At 42.3% G+C, this 26,849-nt stretch overlaps 1 protein-coding gene across 1 annotated transcript; it reads left to right on the forward strand.

The window, feature by feature from the left end:
- Positions 1-26,849, forward strand: LOC135523079 (single-minded homolog 1-A-like). Its single transcript, XM_064949805.1, has 11 exons — positions 1-175; positions 5,646-5,728; positions 6,545-6,634; positions 6,794-6,902; positions 7,015-7,100; positions 7,441-7,640; positions 7,885-7,991; positions 17,067-17,214; positions 24,939-25,104; positions 25,335-25,758; positions 26,104-26,849. The coding sequence occupies exons 1-11, from the start codon at positions 1-3 to the stop codon at positions 26,847-26,849; spliced, it is 2,334 nt and encodes a 777-aa protein (XP_064805877.1).

A 26,849-nucleotide genomic window follows, 5' to 3' on the forward strand; every position in this document is an offset into this window, starting at 1 on the left:
ATGAAAGAAAAATCGAAAAATGCTGCCCGGACTCGACGGGAAAAGGAAAATAGTGAATTCTATGAGCTGGCCAAGCTGTTGCCTTTACCTTCTGCCATCACGTCTCAGCTTGATAAAGCTTCAATTATTCGACTCACAACAAGTTACTTGAAAATGAGAATTGTTTTTCCTGAAGGTAAGGTTCTGATATTATTACATTAAACGTTGTTATATTATGATGATTATTATTAGGCTATTATAACGACCAACGTTTATATTGATGTTATCATAAGTGTTATTGGTATATTTAAAACTATTTGTGTGTTACAGTTACGCTTTTTGTTTTTATTTTGATGCTAGATATTCATGTTCTTATGCAAGGCTAATAATTCAAATCATAATTCCAAATGTTGCCACATATTATCAAATGACTTTGTTGCCTCATCTATTCACTGATATGCATGTGTAATGTGTTATATTATAATGATGTCTTATAATGATGAATCATGTCATGTTATTAACGTTTTATTCTGCTCTCATTCTGCAAAACGCCTGTGCTGCCACTTCTCCTCATTTACACGAATCATTGGGGAATCAATAATACTACAGTAAATACTGTGTTTAGGTATGGGAGAGGTGTAGGCCTACATGAATCTAAATTAAGCTATATGTTGCATAACATAACTCGTTAGGCCCAATAAAATTCCATTCAATAATCTCTCCACTGTTACATGTGAAGGGAGTACTTTTATTTACCTATGTTATTTCCCATACTGATATATGGAATAGTTCTATATTTTAGTTGGTTATATATTGTCAAATATAAGCAGTCCGAGAGAGAGACAAAATGCCATACGGATTTAAGATAACTTTTGTAGGCCTTTCGAAATTCTGGCAATATTATTAACTTGGACTAAAAATACAATTCATTGGAATTTATTCTATCAAAATCTACCATGTTTTTTCAAAACAAACTTGATTCATGCCTAAGTAGCCTAAAGATGGCAACTTTATGCACACAATGTCCTGTGAAATAAGTAGTGTGCACGCATACATGGATAACTGACCGTTGTACACACCTCTTTGTCTGTGAAGAATACACTGTGCGTGTATTTTTACATTTATACACGTGTAGTCCCCTTTCAGAGTCAGGCGACCATGATGCCCCTGGAAGACGATTAGCCGTCATTTACCACCTTCTCCCCGCGGTCTCAACGGGCCCCTGTTCTGCGTGACCGCTACAGAGCCGCGCCAATTAGCGTCGCCCGGGCGACTAGCAGTCTGATCCTTACGAACATATGGGGGGGCCTTGTAACACTGAGGCAAAGAAGAGAAGCGACTTCTCAAGAATGACTTCTCAAGCTCAGGCTGTTAAGACACACACACAACAAACAAAAAACGCACGAGAGTATGTGGATTTTGCTTAAAATCGATCCCCCCTGTGTCGAATGTTGTTTTTAGGCCTATAGGCCTAACCTATGTATGACGTTGCAGGTGATCAACGATTCATCGCATGCACAGGCGTCTTGGGCGTACCCGTAGATATTATCATATCAATAATGTTAATGCAGTCAGTATAAGAAGTGGAACATATTTCATCTAAATTCTATTTGACAAATTCCAATAGCACACGCGATTGGTTGTTTTGACATTGTGACAAGTGTCATATCTCGTCTACAGTTATTTTTTATCTTCATCGGTGTTTTACTGTTTTACTGAGTTGCGGAAGGACCGCATATCTGGTTTACACTATACATCAACTTCAAATTGGGGGATTCCTCACGAACTAAAAACAAAAAAATACCCTGATTTGGGGGATTTTCACGAAATTGAATCCGTAGAAGGGTCCTTTGGAGGAAGAATTGTTGACATATATTTGACATTTGTATATTAAAGCATAATTGAGAAATAAAGACTTGAATGTCGAATATTTGTGACATTTTCGACCTTCCCAGGCCTTCTTTAAGGCTCTATAATGTTTCATCTGTAGGTGCTACAAAGCAGAAATGTGTTTCATATGAAGCTTTACCACTTGCTCTGTGATATTAGTAGTATTTTGATTTCAATGACAATTTAATTACATTAATTTATAACAATTTAACTTTTTTTTTTTTTTTTCAATATAGGCCTATGGTTTAACATAGTACAGATCTACCTACTCTACAGACATATCAAAGTTCCATAGTAGGATCTCTGTTAGTTTTACATTTATGGACCATTTTATACAGTGAAATTGACAAAGTAGGCAATGTAGCCAATCGCAGCCCTCCTTTTACTTGCATCACTGCACATCCTGCAAATCACCAGCAGAGGGCGACCATTTTGAATCCATTTTCACATTCCCTCATTGATAATACTTACAAATTACTTAGCAGAGATCCCACTGGAACTCTGATAGCCTGTAGAGTATATTATGTTCAGCCATATATAGAGAAATTTGTCAAATCCAAATTGGTAACCTATATTTTCAATGTTCATGTTTATTTTTCAATATTAATACATTTGTTATACATTTTTATAAAAAATAAATAGCTGATATCACAGACCTAACAGTAAAGCTTCATATGACACCAATCTTAGCTTTGTAGCGCCTACAGATGAAACATTATGGAGTCTAAAAAGAGGCCTGGCTAAGACAAATGTCAGAAATATTCCAACTTCAATTAATGATTTCTCAATCATGCTTTAAGATACAAATGTCAAATATATGTCAACAATTATTTCTCCAAAGGTCCCTACTTTCGATTACATCTAGTGAAAATTCCCAAAATCTGGCCACTCCAATCTGACCCCAATACATTTTCAATCGATGAGCCATGATCACCATTGAAGTGAAATTGGTACAGAATTCACGGGTGCAACAAATATAGCCTCTTATAGCTTCCTCAACATATGTTAATGAGCCAGAAACAACAATAAGCCTGCCATGCACCCACTGGTGGTTAAAAGGTTTTTGGCGCTCCAAAGATACTTTTTTTATTTTTACTGTTGATAATACCTAAAATGTGAGTTTTCCGTTACAGTGTAGGCTAAAGGCTAGGTTATCAAGGCTATAGGTTATCAACTTAAGCTCGTTATAGATAGGCCCGCCTACTCTTTAATATTGATAAAAGAGGAGAGTAGAAAAAAATGTAAACCAGAAATAGTCTATCTAGTGTTACCAGAAGCTCATTTCAGTCACAGTTTGTCTGGGTGAATGGAATGATGAGGAAATTCTGACTGGCCGATGCTTAATTCGTTTTTTTTTTATTTTATCGCCGTTTAAATAGGCTACCGCTCACGGTTTCCACACTTGATAATGAAACAAAGCATGCGGTCGTTTCCCAACACAAGCATATGGTAAAATAAACTGATAAATAATTGAAGCTACAGTCTCACAGGGAGGGGGGGTAGTGGCTGTATCGGGGAATATTCTGTATACTCAGTTTAGGAGGGTCCTGTCACTGATGCGTTTTACGATCCGTATTGCGAGCCATGTGCGTTCCTCATTAAATAGCCTCTGCTGTTTTAAAGGGCTGTTCAAACACACACTGCTGCAAGGAGTGCAATACAAATCGCCTTGAAACATAGGCCCGGAATTAGGCCCGGAAAGTGACAGCGTGTATTGTAAAGAAAGTGTTCCGAGTATTCGCCAGTAAAAGATTATATGAAAATGTATAGAGGTGAGAGGGTTTTATGGCCTTTATTGACAGCGAGCGGTCAATAACCTTTGCTCCACCCCATGTGGTCCCACGGAGTTGAATTACAAGTCACATCAGAGAGAGAGAGCGGGAGAGGTGTTGATGCGTTTGTTTTTCTGAAGTCTTCCGCCGCTGTTAGATCAATCGAAAACACAAACAGACATACAATGCGTATTTGGGCCACCTCACATTTTATTTGGTTCAACAAAATGTTTTGGCATTAAATAATTATAACAGCAAACCATGTGTCTGGTTTATCAGGCGTTACTGACGCAAAAAAAGGCAATATTAAAATCATAATTCCAATATAGGACATTATTAGGCCTAGCCCATTTCTTGGAAGGATTTTTAAGCTTTTTGTATTCCTATACCTTGTTGAAACCTGCACAATTAACGGAACACGATATATGTGCGTGTAGACCTACAAAACATATTATGCTTCTTCTAAGAGCTGAGGATTATGCTTCTTCTAAGAGCTGAGGCCCGTGTAAATAATGATCTAAATCTGTTGTGGACGCGCACGTGAGCAAAATAACAAATTGAGCTCAGAGAAACTGGGAGCTTTTTCAACTGCAATTTTATAGGAGACGAATACAATTTTCTAGCCATGCATGCGAGCAATTGAACACTCTTTCAGGACAGGGCTCTCCAGACTAATCTTTGAGTCGTCGCTAACGCCTCTTTTGTTTGAAATGTCGGCCTACTTTTGTTCGGTTTGGACCACTTCATGTCGCAGGAGTATCTTTAGATCCTATTTCTGAATGTAATGCCCAATTTGGTGATTATCTTAAGCGCGCGTTGATGTCGAAGAGAGCCTAATTCCCTGCGGTAGGTCAAGTGCGAGAACCTAAAGGCCCCAGCTCGAGCTCCCACACAGATTACCACGGCGCGGAGAGGAACAGATAGTCCCACCTATGGGGTCATCACTAGTTACCACAGCCTATATGTACAATTATACATGTTTTAAAATGTGATTTTAAATCTAACCCTTATCTTAACCACACTGCTAACCTTATGCCTAATCCTAACCTTAAATTAAGAACAATAAAACGAATGTATTTTTTAAATTAATTTTTACAATATAGACAATTTTGACTTTGTGGTTTTGGTACCTCGTGGTATCTATGGCCCTGCTTACTTGTAATTCGCGTAAAACGTGACGTATTGACACACTAAAAATGGGCCTAGTATGATTATAGTTTTTCCCCCCAACAAGCTTCCACATGTAACGTTTTTGCCAGTAGGCCTATAGGTCTATCGATGATAGTCATTCATCAGAATGATATAAAAGGTTAAGAGATTTAGATTAAATCATTGTCTATGGAATAAGATATGATTTTCCATATGACGCTGAATGGTCCAGCTCCTGTAGTGAAGATGCTGCATATTTGAGTTGTGGTTAATGAGTCATTTGTTTGTTTCAGTTGTGGAAACGTGACGTGCATTTTTGGTTCATATTAAAGTGCGAAACGTTTTTGTTGTTGTTGTGATCTTTGCACGGGCACGTGTTTGCAATGCAAATTCCATACGAAAACAATCGGGATTGCGCGGTGGTTTACCGGGGACAGCAACTCTTATTTGCTTTATCGAATTTTGTTGGTTCCTTCGGGTGTGCGGTGGAGGAGATTTGCACGTCCAATGTCTTGCCAACCTGTTTACAGTCCAGTCATCGCTGTGAAATCAGGTGCGCTCAACTGAACGAATAATATTAGGTTTTTAAATATATTCCCAAACATTATATTTATTTCAAGTGTGAATATGAATATTATTATTCACACTAAAATAATTGATTTGAACGCTGATAGCCATATTATTACATTTACACAATTACGTCGAACATGAATAATGCATCTCAAAGGCATCCTCTCTATTATGATGATGAGTATTATTATGTCGCTTTTATTATTATGTCGATTTTATTTAACTTATGTACATTCATTCTAAAATACAAACTGATGTTCACTTATTTTCCCATGTGTGTTGCAGGGCTGGGAGAGTCCTGGGGCCACGTGAGTCGGACCAGATCTCTGGATAATGTTGGGCGAGAGCTGGGATCACATCTGTTACAGGTGGGATCACATATCCTACAGGTGCAGACTTATTTGAATTATGAACGCCATTTTTATCTTTGGAATATAATAGAAATGTAAAAAAAATGTCGAATGGTAAAGTGTTTTTATTATTGTAAATTCTGTACACATGACATATTTTTTATTGTACTATTATTATCATTATTATTATCATCATTATCCCACGTGACAGCAGCAGTTGTCGCCCGTTATCCATATTTTAAAGGGAGAGTGATTTTCTTCCTCACATCTCCCTCCTGCTGTTCTCATTCTTGTGGATATAAATCTGGAAATATCTTCAACGCATTCATAGTCACGCGCTGCGCCTCTCTTCTCTCCTCCAGGAGTCTGTCGTTAACAAGGGTTCGTTCCTACATGATCGTAACAACACTAAATGCAACACAGCAAAAGTACCATGGCCTAGTAGTTATAGTATAGTCGAAGTTCTAGACTATAATAATGATATTAATAAGTATGCAGACATTATTAGTGTGTTTCTAATGATAATTTCAAGATAATGAATTTGGATACATTGAACAAAATGTTATTATTATTGTTATTATTATGCTAATTGAAAGCAACCTTTTTGATAGTCAACCGATAAAAAAACACAATGCTACGATGCTGTCATAGACGTGTCTCTGGTATTTTTCTTATTTTGTATTGACAACAGATTGATTGATTATTAATTTGAGAAATTAAATAATCGAATAACCTGTATAGTAGCATTAATATGTAGGCCTAGCTCGGCAAAGGTCTACGCACATTTTGTCCACATTTGACCTAATTAATATATACATTACAATTATTTTTCAGACGTTGGACGGGTTCATTTTTGTGGTTGCTCCTGACGGGAAAGTAATGTACATATCTGAAACAGCATCGGTCCATTTGGGCTTATCACAGGTAGGCTGCTGCACAATCCGTCTTTATTTCGATTAAATTGATTGCTTTATTTTGCATTCGATTTAAATCGATCCTTGTGCTTTGTGCTACAGTAGACATAGCCTATAGTCCTATGTTTTACGTTTCTTGAAAACAATGACTAAACGTGCATTTTAACAGGTAGAGCTGACCGGAAATAGTATTTACGAGTACATCCACCCCGCTGACCACGACGAAATGACAGCCGTGCTGACAGCTCACCAACCCTGCCACTCGCACTTTGTCCAAGGTATGGTAGCCTGTGTATGCTATGTTGATTGACTGACTGAGCACTGAATCACGTGTCATGGTATTTACATTCTATGTTCGTTTTTGATTGCGTTTTCTCTCTGTCTTTGAAGAATATGAAATGGAACGTTCATTCTTTTTGAGAATGAAATGTGTCCTAGCGAAAAGAAATGCTGGTCTGACATGTGGTGGATACAAGGTAGGCCTATGTTGCTGCCATCTTTCTCAATGTCAAAGTTGTTAGATTATATAGTCAGCCATTCCAGTTTATGTTGATGGTGTGACTGAATTGTTGATAGTTGGCACAGGGTCTTTATAATTGAAGCCTATATTTTAAACTTCTCTGGCAAACTGCATTTGGTTTTTGAAAAATCCTTCAAACTGTAGTTTTAGCCCTGCTAGAAACTCTCCGTTCCCATGCAGTCCATAATAACATAAATCTCTTGCAATACCTCTAAACTGGTTGAATGCATATTTCCATATGTGTATTCTTATATATTGTAGGCCTTCATGCATATTTGTGTGTACAATTCTGTCAGGTGATCCACTGCAGCGGGTACCTAAAGATCCGTCAGTACAGCCTGGACATGTCTCCATTTGATGGCTGCTATCAGAACGTGGGCTTGGTGGCGGTGGGCCACTCTCTACCCCCGAGCGCTGTCACTGAAATCAAACTACACAGCAACATGTTCATGTTCAGAGCCAGCCTGGATATGAAGCTCATCTTCCTCGACTCTAGGTAAATACAGCATTTAACCCAACTCACACACTGGAGATGCTTAGTGGTCCCAAATTACTTAAGGTTCCACTTTAAACAACTTCTAACATCTTTGTTGAGCATTCATAACGTCTTCATAAACACTACATAGATGCATGAGTAGTCATACACATCTGAAATAATGAGGAAGATGCAGAAATTGGGTACGTTCTGTATGCACATGTATCAGTAATTCTGAGTGTATTTAATATTGTCTGTGTCCCAGGGTAGCTGAGCTGACAGGCTATGAGCCCCAGGATCTTATAGAGAAGACACTCTATCACCATGTCCATAGCTGTGACTCCTTCCACCTGAGATGTGCACACCACTTGTGTGAGTTAGGTTTGTTTTGCTCTCCTACAGTTACTATCTCCCAGTCCTCAGAACTAGAATTTTCTATCTGTGATATATTAACAGTGTAGTGGCAATAGTAATACAAAAGGCATAACAAACAGCACTGTCTGTGCTGAATGTTATACAGATATCTAATGTACTTACAGTGCATTCAGAAACTATTCAGACCCCTTGAATATTTCCACATTTTGTTACGTTACAGCCTTATTCTAAAATGGATTAAATAGTTGTTTCCCCTCATGTAAATGCACGCAAACCCCATAATGACAAAGCAAAAAATGTTTTTTAGACACTTTTGCAAATGTATGAAAAATAATAACTGATATCATATTTACGTAAGTATTTAGACCCTTTACTCAGTACTTTGTTGAAGCGCTTTTGGCAGTGATTGCAGCGTTGAATCTTCTTGAGTATGACGCTACAAGCTTGGCGCACCTGTATTTGGGAATTTCTCCCATTCTTCTCTGCAGTTCATCTCAAGCTCTGTCAGGTTGGATGGGGAACGTTGCTATCACAGCTATTTTCAGGTCTCTCCAGAGATGTTCGATCAGGTTCAAGTCTTGGTTCTGGCTAGGCCAGGCCACTCAAGGACATTCAGAGACTTGTCCTGAAGCCACTTCTGCATTGTCTTGGCTGTGTGCTTAGGTCGTTGTCCTGTTGGAAGGTGAACCTTCACCCCAGTCTGAGGTCCTAAGTGCTCTGGAGCAGGTTTTTATCAAGAATCTCGCTGTACTTTTCTCCGTTTATCTTTCTCTCGATCCTGACTAGTCTCCTAGTCCCTGACACTGAAAAACATCCCCATAGCATGATGCTGCCACCACCGTGCTTCACCTTAGGGATGGTGCCAGGTTTCCTCCAGACATGATGCTTGGCATTCAGGCCAAAGAGTTCCATCTTGGTTTAGTCAGACCAGAGAATCTTGTTTCTCATGGTCTGAGACTCTTTAGGTGCCTTTTGCCAAAGTAGGCTGTCATGTGCCTTTTACTGAGGAGTGGCTTCCGTCTGGCCACTCTACCATAAATGCCTGATTGGTGGAGGGCTGCAAAGATGGTTGTCCTTCTGAAAGGATCTCCCATCTCCACAGAGGAACTCTGGAGCTCTGTCAGAGTGACAATCGGGTTTTTAGTCACCTCCCTGACTAAGGCCCTTCTCCCCTGATTGCTCAGTTTGGTGGTTCCAAACTTCTTCAATTTGAAGAATGATGGAGGCCACTGTGTTCTTGGGGACATTCAATGCTGCAGACATTTTTTGGTGCCTCAACACAATCCTGTCTCAGAGCTCTGTGGACAGTTATTTTGACTTCATGGCTTGATTTTTGCTGTGACATGTACTGTCAACTGTGGGACCTTATATAGACAGGTGTGTGCCTTTCCAAATCATGTCCAATCAGTTGAATTTTCCACAAGTGGACTCCAATCAAGTTGTAGAAACATCTCAAGGATGATCAATGAAACAGGATGCACCTCAGATCCATTTAGAGTCTCATAGCAAAGGGTCTGATTACTTATGTAAATGAGGTATTTCTAAAAACCTGTTTTCACTTTGTCATTATGGGGTATTGTGATTTTTATTTTATTTAATGCATTTTAAAACAAGGCTATAACGTAACAAAATGTGGAAAAAAATCAAGGGGTCTGAATACTTTCCGAATGCACTGTAATTGTACTTTAATAATTGCTTTACATCACATCAAACAAAGTGCCTTTTTTTCCATTTCTAAATGCTTTATGAACTATCTGATTGATATTATAGTTTCACGTGACTCGAGTCTAAAATATTATCTGACAAAACAAAATATAATCTTTTTTAATGATGTCTTATCAGTTCTAATATATTTTGTGTAATTGCAATAACCTGTTCTACTTAGAACAACATCCATCCTCTAACAAAAATGGTGCCGGAAGAAATGATAGCAGTTTTACGGTCGTCCAACCAATTGTGCTATTATGTTTTTTTCTCGCATTATTTTTAACTTATTTTGTACGTAATGTTTCTGCAACCGTATCTTACGGCAGAAAAGAGCTTCTGGATATCAGGACAGCGATCACTACCTCGGATTAGACAAAGAGCTTCTGGATATCAGGACAGCGATCACTACCTCGGATTAGACAAAGAGCTTCTGGATATCAGGACAGCGATCACTACCTCGGATTAGACAAAGAGCTTCTGGATATCAGGACAGCGATCACTACCTCGGATTAGACAAAGAGCTTCTGGATATCAGGACAGCGATCACTACCTCGGATTAGACAAAGAGCTTCTGGATATCAGGACAGCGATCACTACCTCGGATTAGACAAAGAGCTTCTGGATATCAGGACAGCGATCACTCACCTCAGATTAGACAAAGAGCTTCTGGATATCATATCAGGACAAAGAGCTTCTGGATATCAGGATAGCGATCACTCACCTCAGATTAGACAAAGAGCTTCTGGATATCAGGACAGCAATCACTCACCTCGGATTAGACAAAGATTTTTTTCAACAACAAGCAAGACTCACATGATATTCTCCAAACACCCGGCAGGGCCGACATCCCAGTTATTCGCAAGAGGAAGCGACGCAGGTACAGATGACGAAGAGCCGGATGCCTTGAAAGGACCCGCAGAAGGCGAGTAGCAAAGCTGCTGTTACCATCAATATTACTCACCAACGTCCAATTGTTGGACAATAAATTAGGCGAGGTACGATCATGAATATCCTACCAACGGGACATCAAAAACTGTAATATCCTATGTTTTACGGAATCGTGACTGAATGACGACATGGATATTCAGCTAGCGGGATATACGCTGCACAGGCAGGATAGAACATCACACTCCGGTTAGACGAGGGGGTCGGTCTGTGCATATTTGTAAACAACAGCTGGTGCACGAAATCTAAGGAAGTCTCTAGATTTTGCTCGCCTGAAGTAGAGAATATTGTGATAAATTGCAAGCCACACTACTTGCTTAGAGAGTTCTCAGCTAAACTATTCGTGGCTGTTTATTTACCACCACAAACCGATGCTGGCACAAAGACAGCACTCAGTCATCTGTATAAGGAAATAAGAAAAAAGGAAACCACCCACCCAGAGACGGCGCTCCTAGTGGCCGTAGAATTTAATGCAGAGAAACTTAAATCAGTTCTACCAAATCTCTATCAACATGTTAAATGTACAACCACAACTCTATCCTCCTGATTCCTGCTTACAAGCAAAAATTAAAGCAGGAAGCACCAGTGACTCGGCCTATAAAAAAGTGGTCAGATGAAACAGATACTAAAGTACAGGACTGTTTTGCTATCACAGACTAGAACATGTTCCGGGATTCTTCCGATGACATTGAGGAATACACCACATCGGTCACCGGCTTTATCAATAAGTGCATCGAGGACGTCGTACCCACAGTGACTGTACATACATACCCCAACCAGAAGCCATGGATTACAGACACCATTCACACTGAGCTAAAGGGTAGAGCTGCCGCTTTCAAGGTGCGGGACTCTAACCTGGAAGCTTACAAGAAATCCAGCTATGCCCTGTGACGAACCATCAAACAGGCAAAGTGGGAATACAGAGCTAAGATTGAATCATACTACACCGGCTCCGACGCTCATCGGATGTGGCAGGGCTTGCAAACTATTACAGACTACAAAGGGAAGCACAGCCGCGAGCTGCCCAGTGACACGAGCCTACCAGACGAGCTAAATCACTTCTATGCTGTCTTCGAGGCAATCAACACTACGGCATGCATGAGAGCATCAGCTGTTCTGGATGACTGTGTGATCACGCTATCCGTAGCCGACGTGAGTAAGACCCTTAAACAGGTCAATATACACAAGGCTGCGGGGCCAGACGGATTACCAGGACGTGTGCTCCGGGAATGTGCTGACCAACTGGCAGGTGTCTTCACTGACATTTTCAACATGTCCCTGATTGTCTGTAATACCAACATGTTTCAAGCAGATCACCATAGTCCCTGTGCCCAATAACACTAAGGCAACCTGCCTAAATGACTACAGACCCGTAGCACTCACGTCTGTAGCCATGAAGTGCTTTGAAAGGCTGGTAATGGCTCACATCAACACCATTATCCCAGAAACCCTAGACCCACTCCAATTTGCATACCATCCAAGCAGATCCACAGATGATGCAATCTCTATTGCCCTCCACACTGCCCGTTCCCACCTGGACAAAAGCAACACCTGTGTGAGAAGGCTATTCGTTGACTACAGCTCAGCGTTCAACACCATAGTTCCCTCAAAGCTCATCACTAAGCTAAGGAACCTGGGACTAAACACCTCCCTCTGCAACTGGATCCTGTACTTCCTGACGGGCCGCCCCCAGGTGGTGAGGACAGGTAGCAACACATATGCCACGCTGATCCTCAGCACTGGAGCTCCCCAGGGGTGCGTGCTCAGTCCCCTCCTGTACTCCCTGTTCACCCACGACGGCATGACCAGGCACAACTCCAACACCATCATTAAGTTTGCAGACGACACAGCATTGGTAGGCCTGATCCCCGACAACGACAAGACAGCCTATAGGGAGGAGGTCAGAGACCTGGCCGGGTGGTGCCAGAATAACAACCTATCCCTCAACGCAACCAAGACTAAGGAGATGATTGTGGACTACAGGAAAAGGAGCACCAAGCATGTCCCCATTCTCATCGACGGGGCTGTAGTGGAGCAGGTTTAGAGCTTCAAGATCCTTGGTGTTCACATCAACAACAAACTAGAATGATCCAAACACCCCAAGACAGTTGTGAAGAGGGCACGACAAAGCCATTTCCCATTCAGGAAACAAAAAAGATTTGGCATGGGTCCTGAGATCCTCAAACGGTTCTACAGCTGCAACATTGAGAGCATCCTGACCGGTTGCATCACTGCCTGGTATGGCAATTGCTCGGCCTCCGACCGCAAGGCAATTCAGAGGGTAGTGCGTATGGCCCAGTACAACACTGGGGCTAAGCATCCAGAACCTCTACACCAGGCGGTGTCAGAGGAAGGCCCTAAAAATTGTCAAAGAGCCCAGCCACCCCAGTCATAGACTGTTCTCTCTACTACTGCATGACAAGCGGTACCCGAGTGCCAAGTCTAGGACAAAAATGCTTCTCAACAGTTTTTACGCCCAAGCCATAAGACTCCTGAATAGGTAACCAAATGGTTACCCGGACTATTTGCATTATGTGCCACCCCCAACCCCTCTTTTTACGTTGCTGCTACTCTCTGTTTATCATATATGCATAGTCACTTTAACTATACATTCATGTACATGCTACCTCAATTGGCCCGACCAACCAGTGCTCCCGCACATTGGCTAACCGGGCTATCTGCATTATGTCCCTCCACCCGCCAACCCCTCTTTTTACGCTACTGCTACTCTGTTCATCATATATGCATAGTCACCTTATACCTATATGTACATACTACCTCAATAAGACCGACTAACCGGTGTCTGTATATAGCCTTGCTACTGTTATTTTCAAATGTATTTTTACTGCTGTTGTATTTCTTTACTTACCCACACACATATATACACACACACATATATACACACACACACACACACATAACACACACACACACACACACACACACACACACACACACACACACACACACACACACACACACACACACACACACACACACACACACACACACACACACACACACACACACATACACACACGTATACACACACACGTATACACACACACACACACACACCTTTTTTTTGCACTATTGGTTAGAGCCTTTAAGTAAGCATTTTACTATAAGGTCTACACCTGTTGTATTCGGCGCACGTGACAAATAAATTTTGATTTGACGTTGCACTACAATCATATCATCCAATTATGTTATACAGTTGAAGTCAGAAGTTTATATACACTTAGGTTGGAGTCATTAAAACTTGTTTTTCAACCACTCCACACATTTCTTGTGCATGGCACAAGTCATTTTTCCAACAATTGTTTGCAGATTATTTCACTTATAATTCACTGCATCACAATTCCAGTGGGTCAGCAGTTTCATACACTAAGGTGACTCTGCCTTTAAACAGCTTGGAAAATTGTAGAAAATGATGCCATGGCTTTAGAAGCTTCTGAAAGGCTCATTGACATCATTTGAGTCAATTGGAGGTGTACCTGTGTATGTATTTTAAGGCCTACCTTCAAACTCAGTGCCTCTTTGCTTGACATCATGGGAAAATCAAAAGAAATCAGCCAAGACCTCAGAAAAAAATTGTAGACCTCCACAAGTCTGATTCATCCTTGGAAGCAATTTCCAAACGCCTCAAGTTACCACGTTCATCTGTACAAACAATAGTAGGCAAGTATAAACACCATGGGACCACACAGCCGTCATACCGCTCAGGAAGGCATTCTGTCTCCTAGAGATGAACGTACTTTGGTGCGAAAAGTGCATATCAATCCCAGGATAACAGCAAAGGACCTTGTGAAGATGCTGGAGGAAACAAGTACAAAGTATCTATATCCACTGTAAAAAGAGTCCTATATCAACATAACCTTAAAGGTGGCTCAGCAAGGAAGAAGCCACTGCTCCTTAACCGCCATAAAAAAAGCCAGACTATGGTTTGCAACTACACATGGGGACAAAGATCATACTTTTTGGAGAAATGTCATCTGGTCTGATGAAACAAAATATAACTGTTTGGCCATAATGTCCATTGTTATGTTTGGAGGGAAAAGGGGGATGCTTGTAAGCTGAAGAATACCATCCCAACCGTGAAGCATGGGGGTGGTAGCATAATGATGTGGGGATGCTTTGCTTCAGGAAGGACTGGTGCACTTCACAAAATAGATGGCATCATGAGGAATAAAAACTATGTGCATATATTGAAGCAACATCTCAAGACATCCGTCAGGAAGTTACAGTGGGGCAATAAAGTATTTTGTCAGCCACCAATTGTGCAAATTCTCCCACTTAAAAAGATGAGAGGCCTGTAATTTTCATCATAGGTACACTTCAACTATGACAGACAAAATGAGAAAACAAATCCAGAAAATCACATTGTAGGATTTTTTATGAATTTATTTGCAAATTATGGTGGAAAATAATTATTTGGTCACCTACAAACAAGCAAGATTTCTGGCTCTCACAGACCTGTAACTTCTTCTTTAAGATGCTCCTCTGTCCTCCACTCGTTACCTGTATTAATGGCACCTGTTTGAACTTGTTATCAGTATAAACGACACCTGTCCACAACCTCAAACACTCACACTCCAAACTCCACTATAGCCAAGACCAAAGAGCTGTCAAAGGACACCAGAAACAAAATTGTAGACGTGCACCAGGCTGGGAAGACTGAATCTGCAATAGGTAAGCAGCTTGGTTTGAAGAAATCAACTGTGGGAGCAATTATTAGGAAATGGAAGACATACAAAATGATCACAAGAATGGTGAGCAAAAATCCCAGAACCACACGGGGGGGACCTAGTGAATGACCTGCAGAGAGCTGGGACCAAAGTAACAAAGCCTACCATCAGTAACACACTACGCCACCAGGGATTCAAATCCTGCAGTGCCAGACGTGTCCCCCCGCTTAAGCCAGTACATGTCCAGGCCCGTCTGAAGTTTGTAGAGAGCATTTGGATGATCCAGAAGAAGATTGGGAGAATGTCATATGGTCAGATGAAACCAAAATAAAACTTTTTGGTAAAAACTCAACTCGTCGTGTTTGGAGGACAAAGAATGCTGAGTTTCATCCAAAGAACACCATACCTACTGTGAAGCATGTGTGTGGAAACATCATGCTTTAGGGCTGTTTTTCTGCAAAGGGACCAGGACGACTAATCCATGTAAAGGAAAGAATGAATGGGGCCATGTATCGTGAGATTTTGAGTGATAACCTCCTTCCATCAGCAAGGGCACTGAAGATGAAACGTGGCTGGGTCTTTCAGCATGACAATGATCCCAAACACACCGCCCGGGCAACGAAGGAACAAAGCAGCGTAAGAAGCATTTCAAGGTCATGGAGTGGCCTAGCCAGTCTCCAGATCTCAACCCCATAGAAAATATTTTTAAGTGGAAGAACTTGCACAATTGGTGGCTGACTAAATACCTTTTTGCCCCACTGTAAAGCCTGGTCACAAATGGGTCTTCCAAATCGACAATGACCCCAAGCATACTTCCAAAGTTGTGGCAAAATGGCTTAAGGACAACAAAGTCAAGGTATTGGAGTGGCCATCACAAAGCCCTGACCTCAATCCCATAGAACATTTGTGAGCAGAATTGAAAAAGCTTGGGTGAGCAAGGTCTACAAACCTGACTCAGTTACACCAGCTCTGTCAGGAGGAATGGGACAAAATTCACCCATCTTATTGTGGGAAGCTTGTGGGAGGCTACCCGAAACGTTTGACCCAAGTTAAACAATTTAAAGGCAATGCTACCAAATACTAATTGAGTGTATGTAAACTTCTGACCCACTGGGAATGTGATGAAAGAAATAAAAGCTTAAATGAATCATTCTATCTACTTCTATTCTGACATTTCACATTCTTAAAATAAAGTGGTGATCCTAACTGACCTAGTTAGTAGTACAGGGACTTTTTACGAGGATTAAATGTCAGGAATTGTGAAAAACTGAGTTTAAATGTATTTGGCTAAGGTGTATGTGAACTTCCGACTTCAACTGTCCATGACCACTAATTAATGCTTCATTATTTTTGGAACAATGATATAAACAAGAATTTCAGTTTCCCTCTAACTCTCTCCCTCTATTTGTCTCTGTGAATCCCTCTCTTTGTCTCTCTGTCTGTCTCTCTCTCTTTCTGTGTGTCTGTCTGTCTGTCTCTCTCTCTCTCTGTCTGTCTCTCTCTCTCTCTCTCTCTCTCTCTCTCTCTGTCTCTCCTCTCTCTCTCTCTCTCTCTCTGTCTTTGTGTGTCTGTCTCTCTCTCTCTGTGTCTCTCTCTCTCTCTGTGCCTGTCTCTCTCTATCTGTCTGTCTGTCTGTTTCCCCCTGTCTGTCTGTCTGTCTGTCTGTCTGTCTGTCTGTTTCTCTCTCTCTCTCCTTCCCTCCCACTCTCTCCTTCCCTCCCTCTCTCTCCAGTGCTGGTGAAAGGCCAAGTGACCACTAAGTACTATAGGTTCCTGGCTAAGCAGGGTGGCTGGGTTTGGGTCCAGAGCTATGCCACCATCGTACACAACAGCCGTTCCTCCAGACCCCACTGTATCGTCAGTGTCAACTACGTCCTGACGTAGGTGCCTCAGCAGAACCCCAGAGGATAACACATGAAAGCATTGTACAACAGTTATTTCTTGTGATCCTTGGTGGATGACATACAGGACAAACACTACATCAGTGGGTCATAATATGTGTGCATTAGAGGTCGACCGATTCTGATTTTTCAACACCGATACCGGTACCGATTATTGGAGGACCAAAGTAAAGCCGATACCGATGAATCACCCTATTTCTATTTATGTATTTGTTATTAATGACAATTACAACAATACTGAATGAACAATGAACACTTTTATTTTAACTTAATATAATACATCAATAAAATCAATTTAGTCTCAAACAAATAATGAAACATGTTCAATTTGGTTTAAATAATGCAAAAACAAAGTGTTGGAGAAGAAAGTAAAAGGGCAATATATGTAAGAAAGATAACATTTAAGTTCCTTGCTCAGAACATGAGAACATATGAAAGCTGGTGTTTCCTTTTAACATGAGTCTTCAATATTCCCAGGTAAGAAGTTTTGGGTTGTAGTTATTATAGGACTATTTCTCTCTATACCATTTGTATTTCATATACCTTTGACTATTGGATGTTCTAATAGGTACTTTAGTATTGTCAGCCTAATCTCGGGAGTTGATAGGCATGAAGTCATAAACAGCGCAATGCTTGAAGCATTGCAAAGAGCTGCTGGCCTACGCAGGGAAGTGCTGTTTGAAGGAATGCTTACGAGCCTGCTGCTGCCTACCACCGCTCAGTCAGACTGCTCTATCAAATCATATACTTAATTATAATATAATAGCACACAGAAATACGAGCCTTAGGTCTTTAATATGGTCAAATCCGGAAACTATCATTTCGTAAACAAAACGTTTATTCTTTCTGTGAAATACGGAACCGTTCCGTATTTTATCTAACAGGTGGCATCCATAAGTCTAAATATTGCTTTTACATTGCACAACCTTCACTGTTATGTCATAATTACGTAAAATTCTGGCAAATTAGTTCGCAACTAGCCAGGCGGCCCAAACTGTTGCATATACCCTGACTCTGCGTGCAATGAACGCAAGAGAAGTGACATAATTTACCTAGTTTAATATTGCCTGCTAACACGAAATGTTGCAGCTTAAAAAAAATATACTTCTATGTATTGATTTTAAGAAAGGCATTGATGTTTATGGTTAGGTACATTCGTGCAACGATTGTGCTTTTTCGCAAATGCGCTTTTGTGAAATCATCCCCCGTTTGGCGAAGTCGGCTGTCTTTGTTAGGAAGAAATAGTCTTCACACAGTTCACAACGAGCCAGGCTGTTTTGCGAATACGCTTGTTAATACACCCGTTTGGCGAAGTAGGCTGTGAGTCAATGATAAATTAACAGGCACTGCATCGATTATATGCAACGCAGGACAAGCAAGATAAACCAGTAATATCATCAACCATGTGTAGTTAACTAGTGATTATGTTTAAATTGATTTTTTTTATAAGATACGTTTAATGCTAGCTAGCACCTTACCTTGGCTCCTTGCTGCACTCATGTAACAGGTAGTCAGCCTGCCACACAGTCTCCTCATGGAGTGCAATGTAACCAACCATGATCGGTGTCCAAAAATGCTGATCACCGATTGTTATGAAAACTTGAAATCGGCCCTAATTAATCGGCCATTCCGATTAATCGGTCGACCTCTAGTGTGTATAGCCTACCCTTTAGCTTTTTCTGCACATCACCAATAAGTCTGTAGTACTATCAGTGGAAATAATGGTGCTGTAGGTCTAGGGTGTCTGTTATTTTTTCAGTGGATGGTTATATCTCCTAGCGGGAGTCATGTCACCGCAGAGAGAGATCAGCAGTCACATCTGTCCTTGATTGGTTTGGTCTGATGTGATACCTGGCTCTGGGAGGGTCAGGCCAGGCTTGAGCGTGTTCAGAATTTTCACACAACACCACACACACACATAGGCTTCTTTGTAGCTCAGCTTAGCTGTCGTTTCCCTCTCTGATAAGATAATGAGTATTGGCACCCGAGGTTTACACAAGCCTTCACTGCAAATCAATTAACGAGAGGTTAATAAGAAATATATTTCTTTTGAGGTTTATAAGAAACATGACATGTTTTTTTTGTTAATTTGCTTAAATGACTTAAGTGTAGTGGATGAGGAGTTTTGACAGGATTGTAAATAGGACCTTTTTATTTGTTGAGTTCATTTATAGTGGAACGAAGTTGTGTATTTTCATCTCATCAAAGCCTGTCGACTGTGGTTTTTGTTGTTCTGTAGATGTTAGGATGAAATGTTCTGTTTTTTTGTCAAATAGGGTGAGAGTTTACAGTAGCTGACAGGAAGGCTGCAGCGTTCTATTACTGATTTCAATTTAGAATAATCATTTCTTTAAAAACTGAAAGTTGTTTACTGTGACTTTCTTCTTCTGTAGAAAAGTTATGATGTGTGGTAGTGTGGATGTCTGTGTGTAGAATAGTTATGATGTGTAGTAGTGTGGATGTCTGTGTGTAGAATAGTTATGATGTGTAGTAGTGTGGATGTCTGTGTGTAGAATAGTTATGATGTGTAGTAGTGTTAATGTCTGTGTGTAGAATAGTTATGATGTGTAGTAGTGTGGATGTCTGTGTGTAGAATAGTTATGATGTGTGGTAGTGTGGATGTCTGTGTGTAGAATAGTTATTGTGTAGTAGTGTGGATGTCTGTGTGTAGAATAGTTATGATGTGTAGTAGTGTGGATGTCTGTGTGTAGAATAGTTATGATGTGTAGTAGTGTTAATGTCTGTGTGTAGAATAGTTATGATGTGTAGTAGTGTGGATGTCTGTGTGTAGAATAGTTATGATGTGTAGTAGTGTGGATGTCTGTGTGTAGAATAGTTATGATGTGTAGTAGTGTGGATGTCTGTGTGTAGAATAGTTATGATGTGTAGTAGTGTGGATGTCTGTGTGTAGAATAGTTATGATGTGTAGTAGTGTGGATGTCTGTGTGTAGAATAGTTATTGTGTAGTAGTGTGGATGTCTGTGTGTAGAATAGTTATGATGTGTAGTAGTGTGGATGTCTGTGTGTAGAATAGTTATTGTGTAGTAGTGTTAATGTCTGTGTGTAGAATAGTTATGATGTGTGGATGTCTGTGTGTAGAATAGTTATGATGTGTAGTAGTGTGGATGTCTGTATGTAGATGTCTGTGTGTATAGTTATGATGTGTAGTAGTGTGGATGTCTGTGTGTAGAATAGTTATGATGTGTAGTAGTGTGGATGTCTGTGTGTAGAATAGTTATGATGTGTAGTAGTGTGGATGTCTGTGTGTAGAATAGTTATGATGTGTAGTAGTGTGGATGTCTGTGTGTAGAATGTTATGATGTGTAGTAGTGTGGATGTCTGTGTGTAGAATAGTTATGATGTGTAGTAGTGTTGATGTCTGTGTGTAGAATAGTTATTGTGTAGTAGTGTGGATGTCTGTGTGTAGAATAGTTATTGTGTAGTAGTGTGGATGTCTGTGTGTAGAATAGTTATGATGTGTAGTAGTGTGGATGTCTGTGTGTAGAATAGTTATGATGTGTAGTAGTGTGGATGTCTGTGTGTAGAATATGTTATAGTGTGGATGTCTGTGTGTAGAATAGTTATGATGTGTAGTAGTGTGGATGTCTGTGTGTAGAATAGTTGTGATGTGTAGTAGTGTGGATGTCTGTGTGTAGAATAGTTATGATGTGTGGTAGTGTGGATGTCTGTGTGTAGAATAGTTATGATGTGTAGTAGTGTGGATGTCTGTGTGTAGAATAGTTATGATGTGTAGTAGTGTGGATGTCTGTGTGTAGAATAGTTATTGTGTAGTAGTGTGGATGTCTGTGTGTAGAATAGTTATGATGTGTAGTAGTGTGGATGTCTGTGTGTAGAATAGTTATGATGTGTAGTAGTGTGGATGTCTGTGTGTAGAATAGTTATGATGTGTAGTAGTGTGGATGTCTGTGTGTAGAATAGTTATGATGTGTAGTAGTGTGGATGTCTGTGTGTAGAATAGTTATGATGTGTAGTAGTGTGGATGTCTGTGTGTAGAACCTGGCTGTTACCTTTGGAACCCTCACCCGGGAAGGGAAAGTCACTTGGCAAGGTGTCTCTGGAATGAACAACATGTCCATCTATCTGTCTGCAGACTGTGTCAACTGTCTCATGGGTTCACAAAGTATTTGTTTTCTTCCTAATAGTTTTAATTTGTTTGGTTGAGTCAACCTGGCCTGAGGTGTCAGATTGAAGTGGTTTCACTGTTGGCACAATTCCATTGTCTCTATTGCCCTAGGCAAACCTCAATCCAGTCAAACTTAAGTATTCGAAAGAAAACTAATACAGTTTGAACCCAGGTCTGGTGGACTGTCTTTCTCAGACAGTGGTATTGAGTGTGGGCCTCCGTCATGCATGAGCACTGATAAGCACTGATAAGCAACACAATTTGCTTCAACCCAGTTTTCCACTGGAAAAGTCACCATAACATTCAAACCTCTTTTCACTCAGCATGCGCTTACTTTATCAACTGAACTGCAAACAGTCCAGATAGAGATATTGGTTCTGTGAGTGTTAGTATTGGCTCAGTACAGATGTAGGATCTTAATTTGATCACTCTGTTGCAGGAGAACTTTCCTACAATGCAGGAAATGTAAAACATGTAATGTATTTAAGGTTTAAAAAGGATTCTGAAGTTTGTAATTTTCACTTAGAAATCTTATAATTATAATCCACATCATAATTCACATTTCCTGTTTCTGCAGGATTAATTTCCTGCTGTAGCAAACCTGCTCAAATTAAGAACCTATATCTGTACCTTCTGGTTAGGTCTGTGAAAACTGTGCCACTGCCTTCTAGGATGGGACATTTAGCAAATTTCCTGGTGTGCTGCTGTGTGTAACGTGTATTGCTGCAGATGTACAAGTGTTCCAGTAAATGAATTAGGCCCATAAAACACTCCATTAACCAGAAGAGGCAGAAGAGGCTTCTCCGTACAGAGGAGAGAAGAAGGAAATGACTCGACATGCACTGCCGCAGACTACCCCCCTCCCCAAATCCATAACGGTGTTTATGAGGTTTTAATTGATAGGCCATAAAGATGAGGAGTGTTTATGGCTGCCAGCTTGGTGAGAGTAGAGAGTTTAGTTTGGATGGAGATTTCTCATTCCTCCCATGTGATCTTTTTTTTAAACAATTGTTTTACTTTTTATTCAATCACATATACTGTACAGTCAATTAGTACCGTCTTGTGATCTTGTTGAGATGTTTTATCGTGTAAGACATTAAGCTGTAATGAGACATTGTGCAAACGTGTTGTTTGCCTCAACGTATCTGTGAGAATAGCATCAGTCAGTCAGTGAATTCATAGTAACTCAGTTCATTAGCAGAGAGAGAGATAACAATACAATGCCATCCACTGAGTGTTCCTGTCCTGTCTGATGCTAGATAATAATGAGTTAATTGTTTCCCCTAAGTTTCTGAGAGAGGGGCATGGGATTTAGTCAGTTCATCAGAGAACTATCACAGCCCCTTTCTCACTGTTGTTATCAGAGGCAGTGGTGGGTGATTCACACAGTAGCAGGTAGAGGTGTACTAGTCTACACTGATTAACACACAGCTAGTAGGGAACACTGGAGTTCACCTCTGGTTGAACTGCCTCTATGTGTACTAGTACTGATAACCTCTTTGCCTTGTCCTATTGGCTCGTACTGATAACCCTTCCACCTTCCGTCCCTTCCTATTGGCCAGAGCCTGTCCCTGTGATCCCTGACCTTTCTTCGGCAATACTCTGTGTTTACAGCAAGATAAGAACACTTTATCACATAAAGGAGTTGGTGTGTGTGTCATGCACTGAAATGCGTGACCTGACTTGATCCTATGAGAATACTATTCTGTATGTTTTTGATAGTGTTTGTATGGAACATGAATTTCTTGATTGTGATTGTGTGTGTTTTAGAAATCAAAGTTTGTGTGTGTGTATGTATGTGCATGTACCTGTATATGTGTCTGTGTGCGAGTGAGCATGTGCGTGTGTACGTGCTTGCGTGCGTGGGTGAGTTGGTGGGTGGAATGGATCAGTGTTTGGCCAGAGTAAACCCTGTCCAGGCTTTTCCATCCATCTTCTCCAACTTGATTCATCATAGTGAACAAAATCCATACGGGGAGGCCTGGGACCTGAAATCGGCCCTGGCATTTCTAACACACTGGCCCCTTTTCTTCCTTGACGCCCCTACACTGGCCCATTTTCTTCCTTGACGCCCCTACACCGGACCATTTTCTTCCTTGACGCCCCTACACTGGCCCATTTTCTTCCTTGACGCCCCTACACTGGCCCATTTTCTTCCTTGACGCCCCTACACTGGCCCATTTTCTTCCTTGACGCCCCTACACTGGACCATTTTCTTCCTTGACGCCACCGGACCATTTTCTGGCCCATTTTCTTCCTTGACGCCCCTACACTGGCCCATTTTCTTCCTTGACGCCACTGGCCCATTTTCTTCACCATTTTCTTCCTTGACGGACCACCATTTTCTTCCTTGACGCCCCTACACCGGACCATTTTCTTCCTTGACGCCCCTACACTGGCCCATTTTTTCTTCCTTGACGCCCCTACACTGGCCCATTTTCTTCCTTGACACTGGCCCATTTTCTTCCTTGACGCCCCTACACCGGACCATTTTCTTCCTTGACGCCCCTACACCGGACCATTTTCTTCCTTGACGCCCCTACACTGGCCCATTTTCTTCCTTGACGCCCCTACACTGGCCCATTTTCTTCCTTGACACTGGCCCATTTTCTTCCTTGACGCCCCTACACCGGACCATTTTCTTCCTTGACGCCCCTACACTGGACCATTTTCTTCCTTGACGCCCCTACACTGGCCCATTTTCTTCCTTGACGCCCCTACACTGGCCCATTTTCTTCCTTGACGGACCATTTTCCTACACTTTTCTTCCTTGGCCCATTTTCTTCCTTGACGCCCCTACACTGGCCCATTTTCTTCCTTGACGCCCCCCATTTTCTTCCTTGGCCCATTTTCTTCCTTGACGCCCCTACACTGGCCCATTTTCTTCCTTGACGCCCCTACACCGGACCATTTTTTCCTTGATGCCACATTATTAGCCAGATAATGCTTATTATTTGTGAAAATAAATAAAGTTGGACAGTCCCACTCAGCTAAAAATGTACCAGCCCATCTGGCATTTGCCCAAAATGCCCGATGCCCAGTCCACCCCTGCTTTACAGAGAAATCAATTCCCATTTCCAAGTACTGTCTCCTGGCATGGTGTTCCTGTGGGCTTGGTTTAGCCAGACATAGCCCTTAATCGCATGTGTATTTGAACGGACAGCCTCCCCTCTGTTGTATGTTTGTTAAAGGCCTTGTTACAATCCTGATGGAGAAACAAGTCCTTCCGAAAGCCTCTCTACCGCTCTTTCTCACTCTCACTCTCGCTCTCTCTGCTCTCTTCTCTTTCTTTCTTCTCTCTCTCACACACAGACACACACACACCATGCTCTAATTACCAAACCAATGTTAGTGTGTATTTGCACCCTGAGAGTGAAAAAAATAAAATCCCCAGGTAGACAAATGCACAAGCCACACTTGGATAAACAGTCTTATCAGTGGAGCTATCTTGTCTTGTTTAATGATGGTCTTTATGTAATCCTAACACATAGTGAAATCAGGAATATACCTGTGTATCTACATGATCTACAGTCCATACTGTATGTGTATGCTTTTGTAGGGATACTGAGTATAAAGGACTCCAGCTGTCTCTGGACCAGGTTACAGACACCAAGCCCTCCTTCCCCTTCAGCAGTGCTCCCACCAGCCTCACTGAGAACCGCAGAGCACCCAAGAGCAGAGTGTCCCGAGCTAAGGCCAAGGCTCGACTGTCCCCCTACACACAGGTGAGGCTCTATAGGAACATACAGCGCTGGTCCTGTACGCATCCTTCACAGAGGCAACTCTCTATTTGAGCCAGGATACTGCATGATCTGTCAGTGATGGGAGGTGGCTTATACCTGATTTTTCACTTCTTGATTACCTGGGTAATGACTCATATTTCTCCTCTCTCGCTCTCTGTCTTTCTCTCTCTCTCTCCCTCTCTCCCCCTATTGCTCTCTCTCTCTCTCTGCAGTACACTGGTTTCCAGGCCGAGCGGTCAGAGTCGGACCAGGATAGTCCTTGGGCAGGATCTCCCCTCACAGACTCCGCTACCCCTCAGCTGCTGGAGCAGGGGGAGGGGCTTAGCGCCTCCTGTGCCTACAGGCAGTTCTCCGAGCCACGTCCCCCCTGCTACAGCCTCCCAATCACTGAGGAGCACCACCACCACATCCCCAGTGAAAGTCACCCCCACCTCGACAGACACGGCCACAACCAGACGTGCGAGCGGGGCCGCTGTGAGGCAGGGAGGTACTTCCTGGGTGCTCCCCAGGGTGGGACAGAGGCGTGGTGGGGAGCTGCCCGCTCTGTGCTGCCCCTGGCCAAGACCTCGTCCCTGGAGAATGGAGAGGGATACGAGAGCAGCGTGCCCCACATCACCTCCATCCACAGTCTGCATAGTAAGTCCCTATCCCTGGTCCTTTAGCTTGTATTACTGTAGGAGGCTGGAGATGGGTGAACTCCACTGTTGCAGGCTCAAAGACACACAGATTGGATTTGGGTTGGTACAAAAGCCTGCTCACACTTCAGATCTCCCACCTCTGCTTTATTTAACCTTTATTTAACCAGGAAAGAATATTGTGGTTAAAAAACACTTTGGCAATGGTGACCTGGAAGAGGTCAGCAGGAAAATACAGGTTAGTTTTAACCCTTAACCTGTAGGATAACATGCTGCTAGCGATGCTTAGCCCTGGATATAGCTTCCTGTTGGCTCTAAGATCAGTGTCCTGTCCATCCCTCTACAGACTGTGGCCAATGGGACCAGGACAGTGTGGTCAGCTCGCCAGACGGGGGCTCCGCCAGCGACTCAGGGGACCGTTACCGCGCAGACTACTTCCGGGTCAGCCCCCAGGAGCCGAGCAAGATCGAGACCCTGATCCGAGCCACGCAGCAGATGATCAAGGAGGAGGAGAATCGTCTGCAGCACCGCAGCAAGCTCCACCCAGGCCCTGACACTCCTCTAGGTCCTGCCAACGGCCTCCCAAAGGGCCCCGGACCCAGCTTCACCACTGACTACCCCCAGGGAGTGCTACATAACGTGTTGTGCCGTGGCCTGGGTCAGGTGATCAGCCCCGCATCAAGCCCTGCCCCTCTCTCCAGGCTCAGCAGCCCAGGGTCTGATCCCCTCCCCCCCAAGCCCAAAAACTACCTCCAACAGACAGGACAGACAGACTTGTCCCCTCTCCCCCAGCCCCTGCACCACCAGCTTGGCTGTCCAGGCCCCTGCTCAGACTCCTCCCCTACCCCTGCCCCAGCCCTCTACCCTTCCCACCCCCAAACCCAAACGGGGAGGCCCTATCTGGACAAGCAAGCTGCTGCCTACTCCCTGACGGGCTATGCCCTGGAGCACCTGTATGACCCCAAGAGCCTCAGGGATTTCTGTTCCTCCGCTGGCTCCACCCACTACGACGTGACTTCACACCTGCGCATGCAGGCAGAGCAGGGGCCGGGACACAAGGGGACCTCCGTCATCATCACCAACGGCAGCTAA

The sequence above is a fragment of the Oncorhynchus masou genome, chromosome 30, assembly GCF_036934945.1.
Source record: "Oncorhynchus masou masou isolate Uvic2021 chromosome 30, UVic_Omas_1.1, whole genome shotgun sequence".
NCBI classification, from domain to species: Eukaryota; Metazoa; Chordata; class Actinopteri; order Salmoniformes; family Salmonidae; genus Oncorhynchus; species Oncorhynchus masou.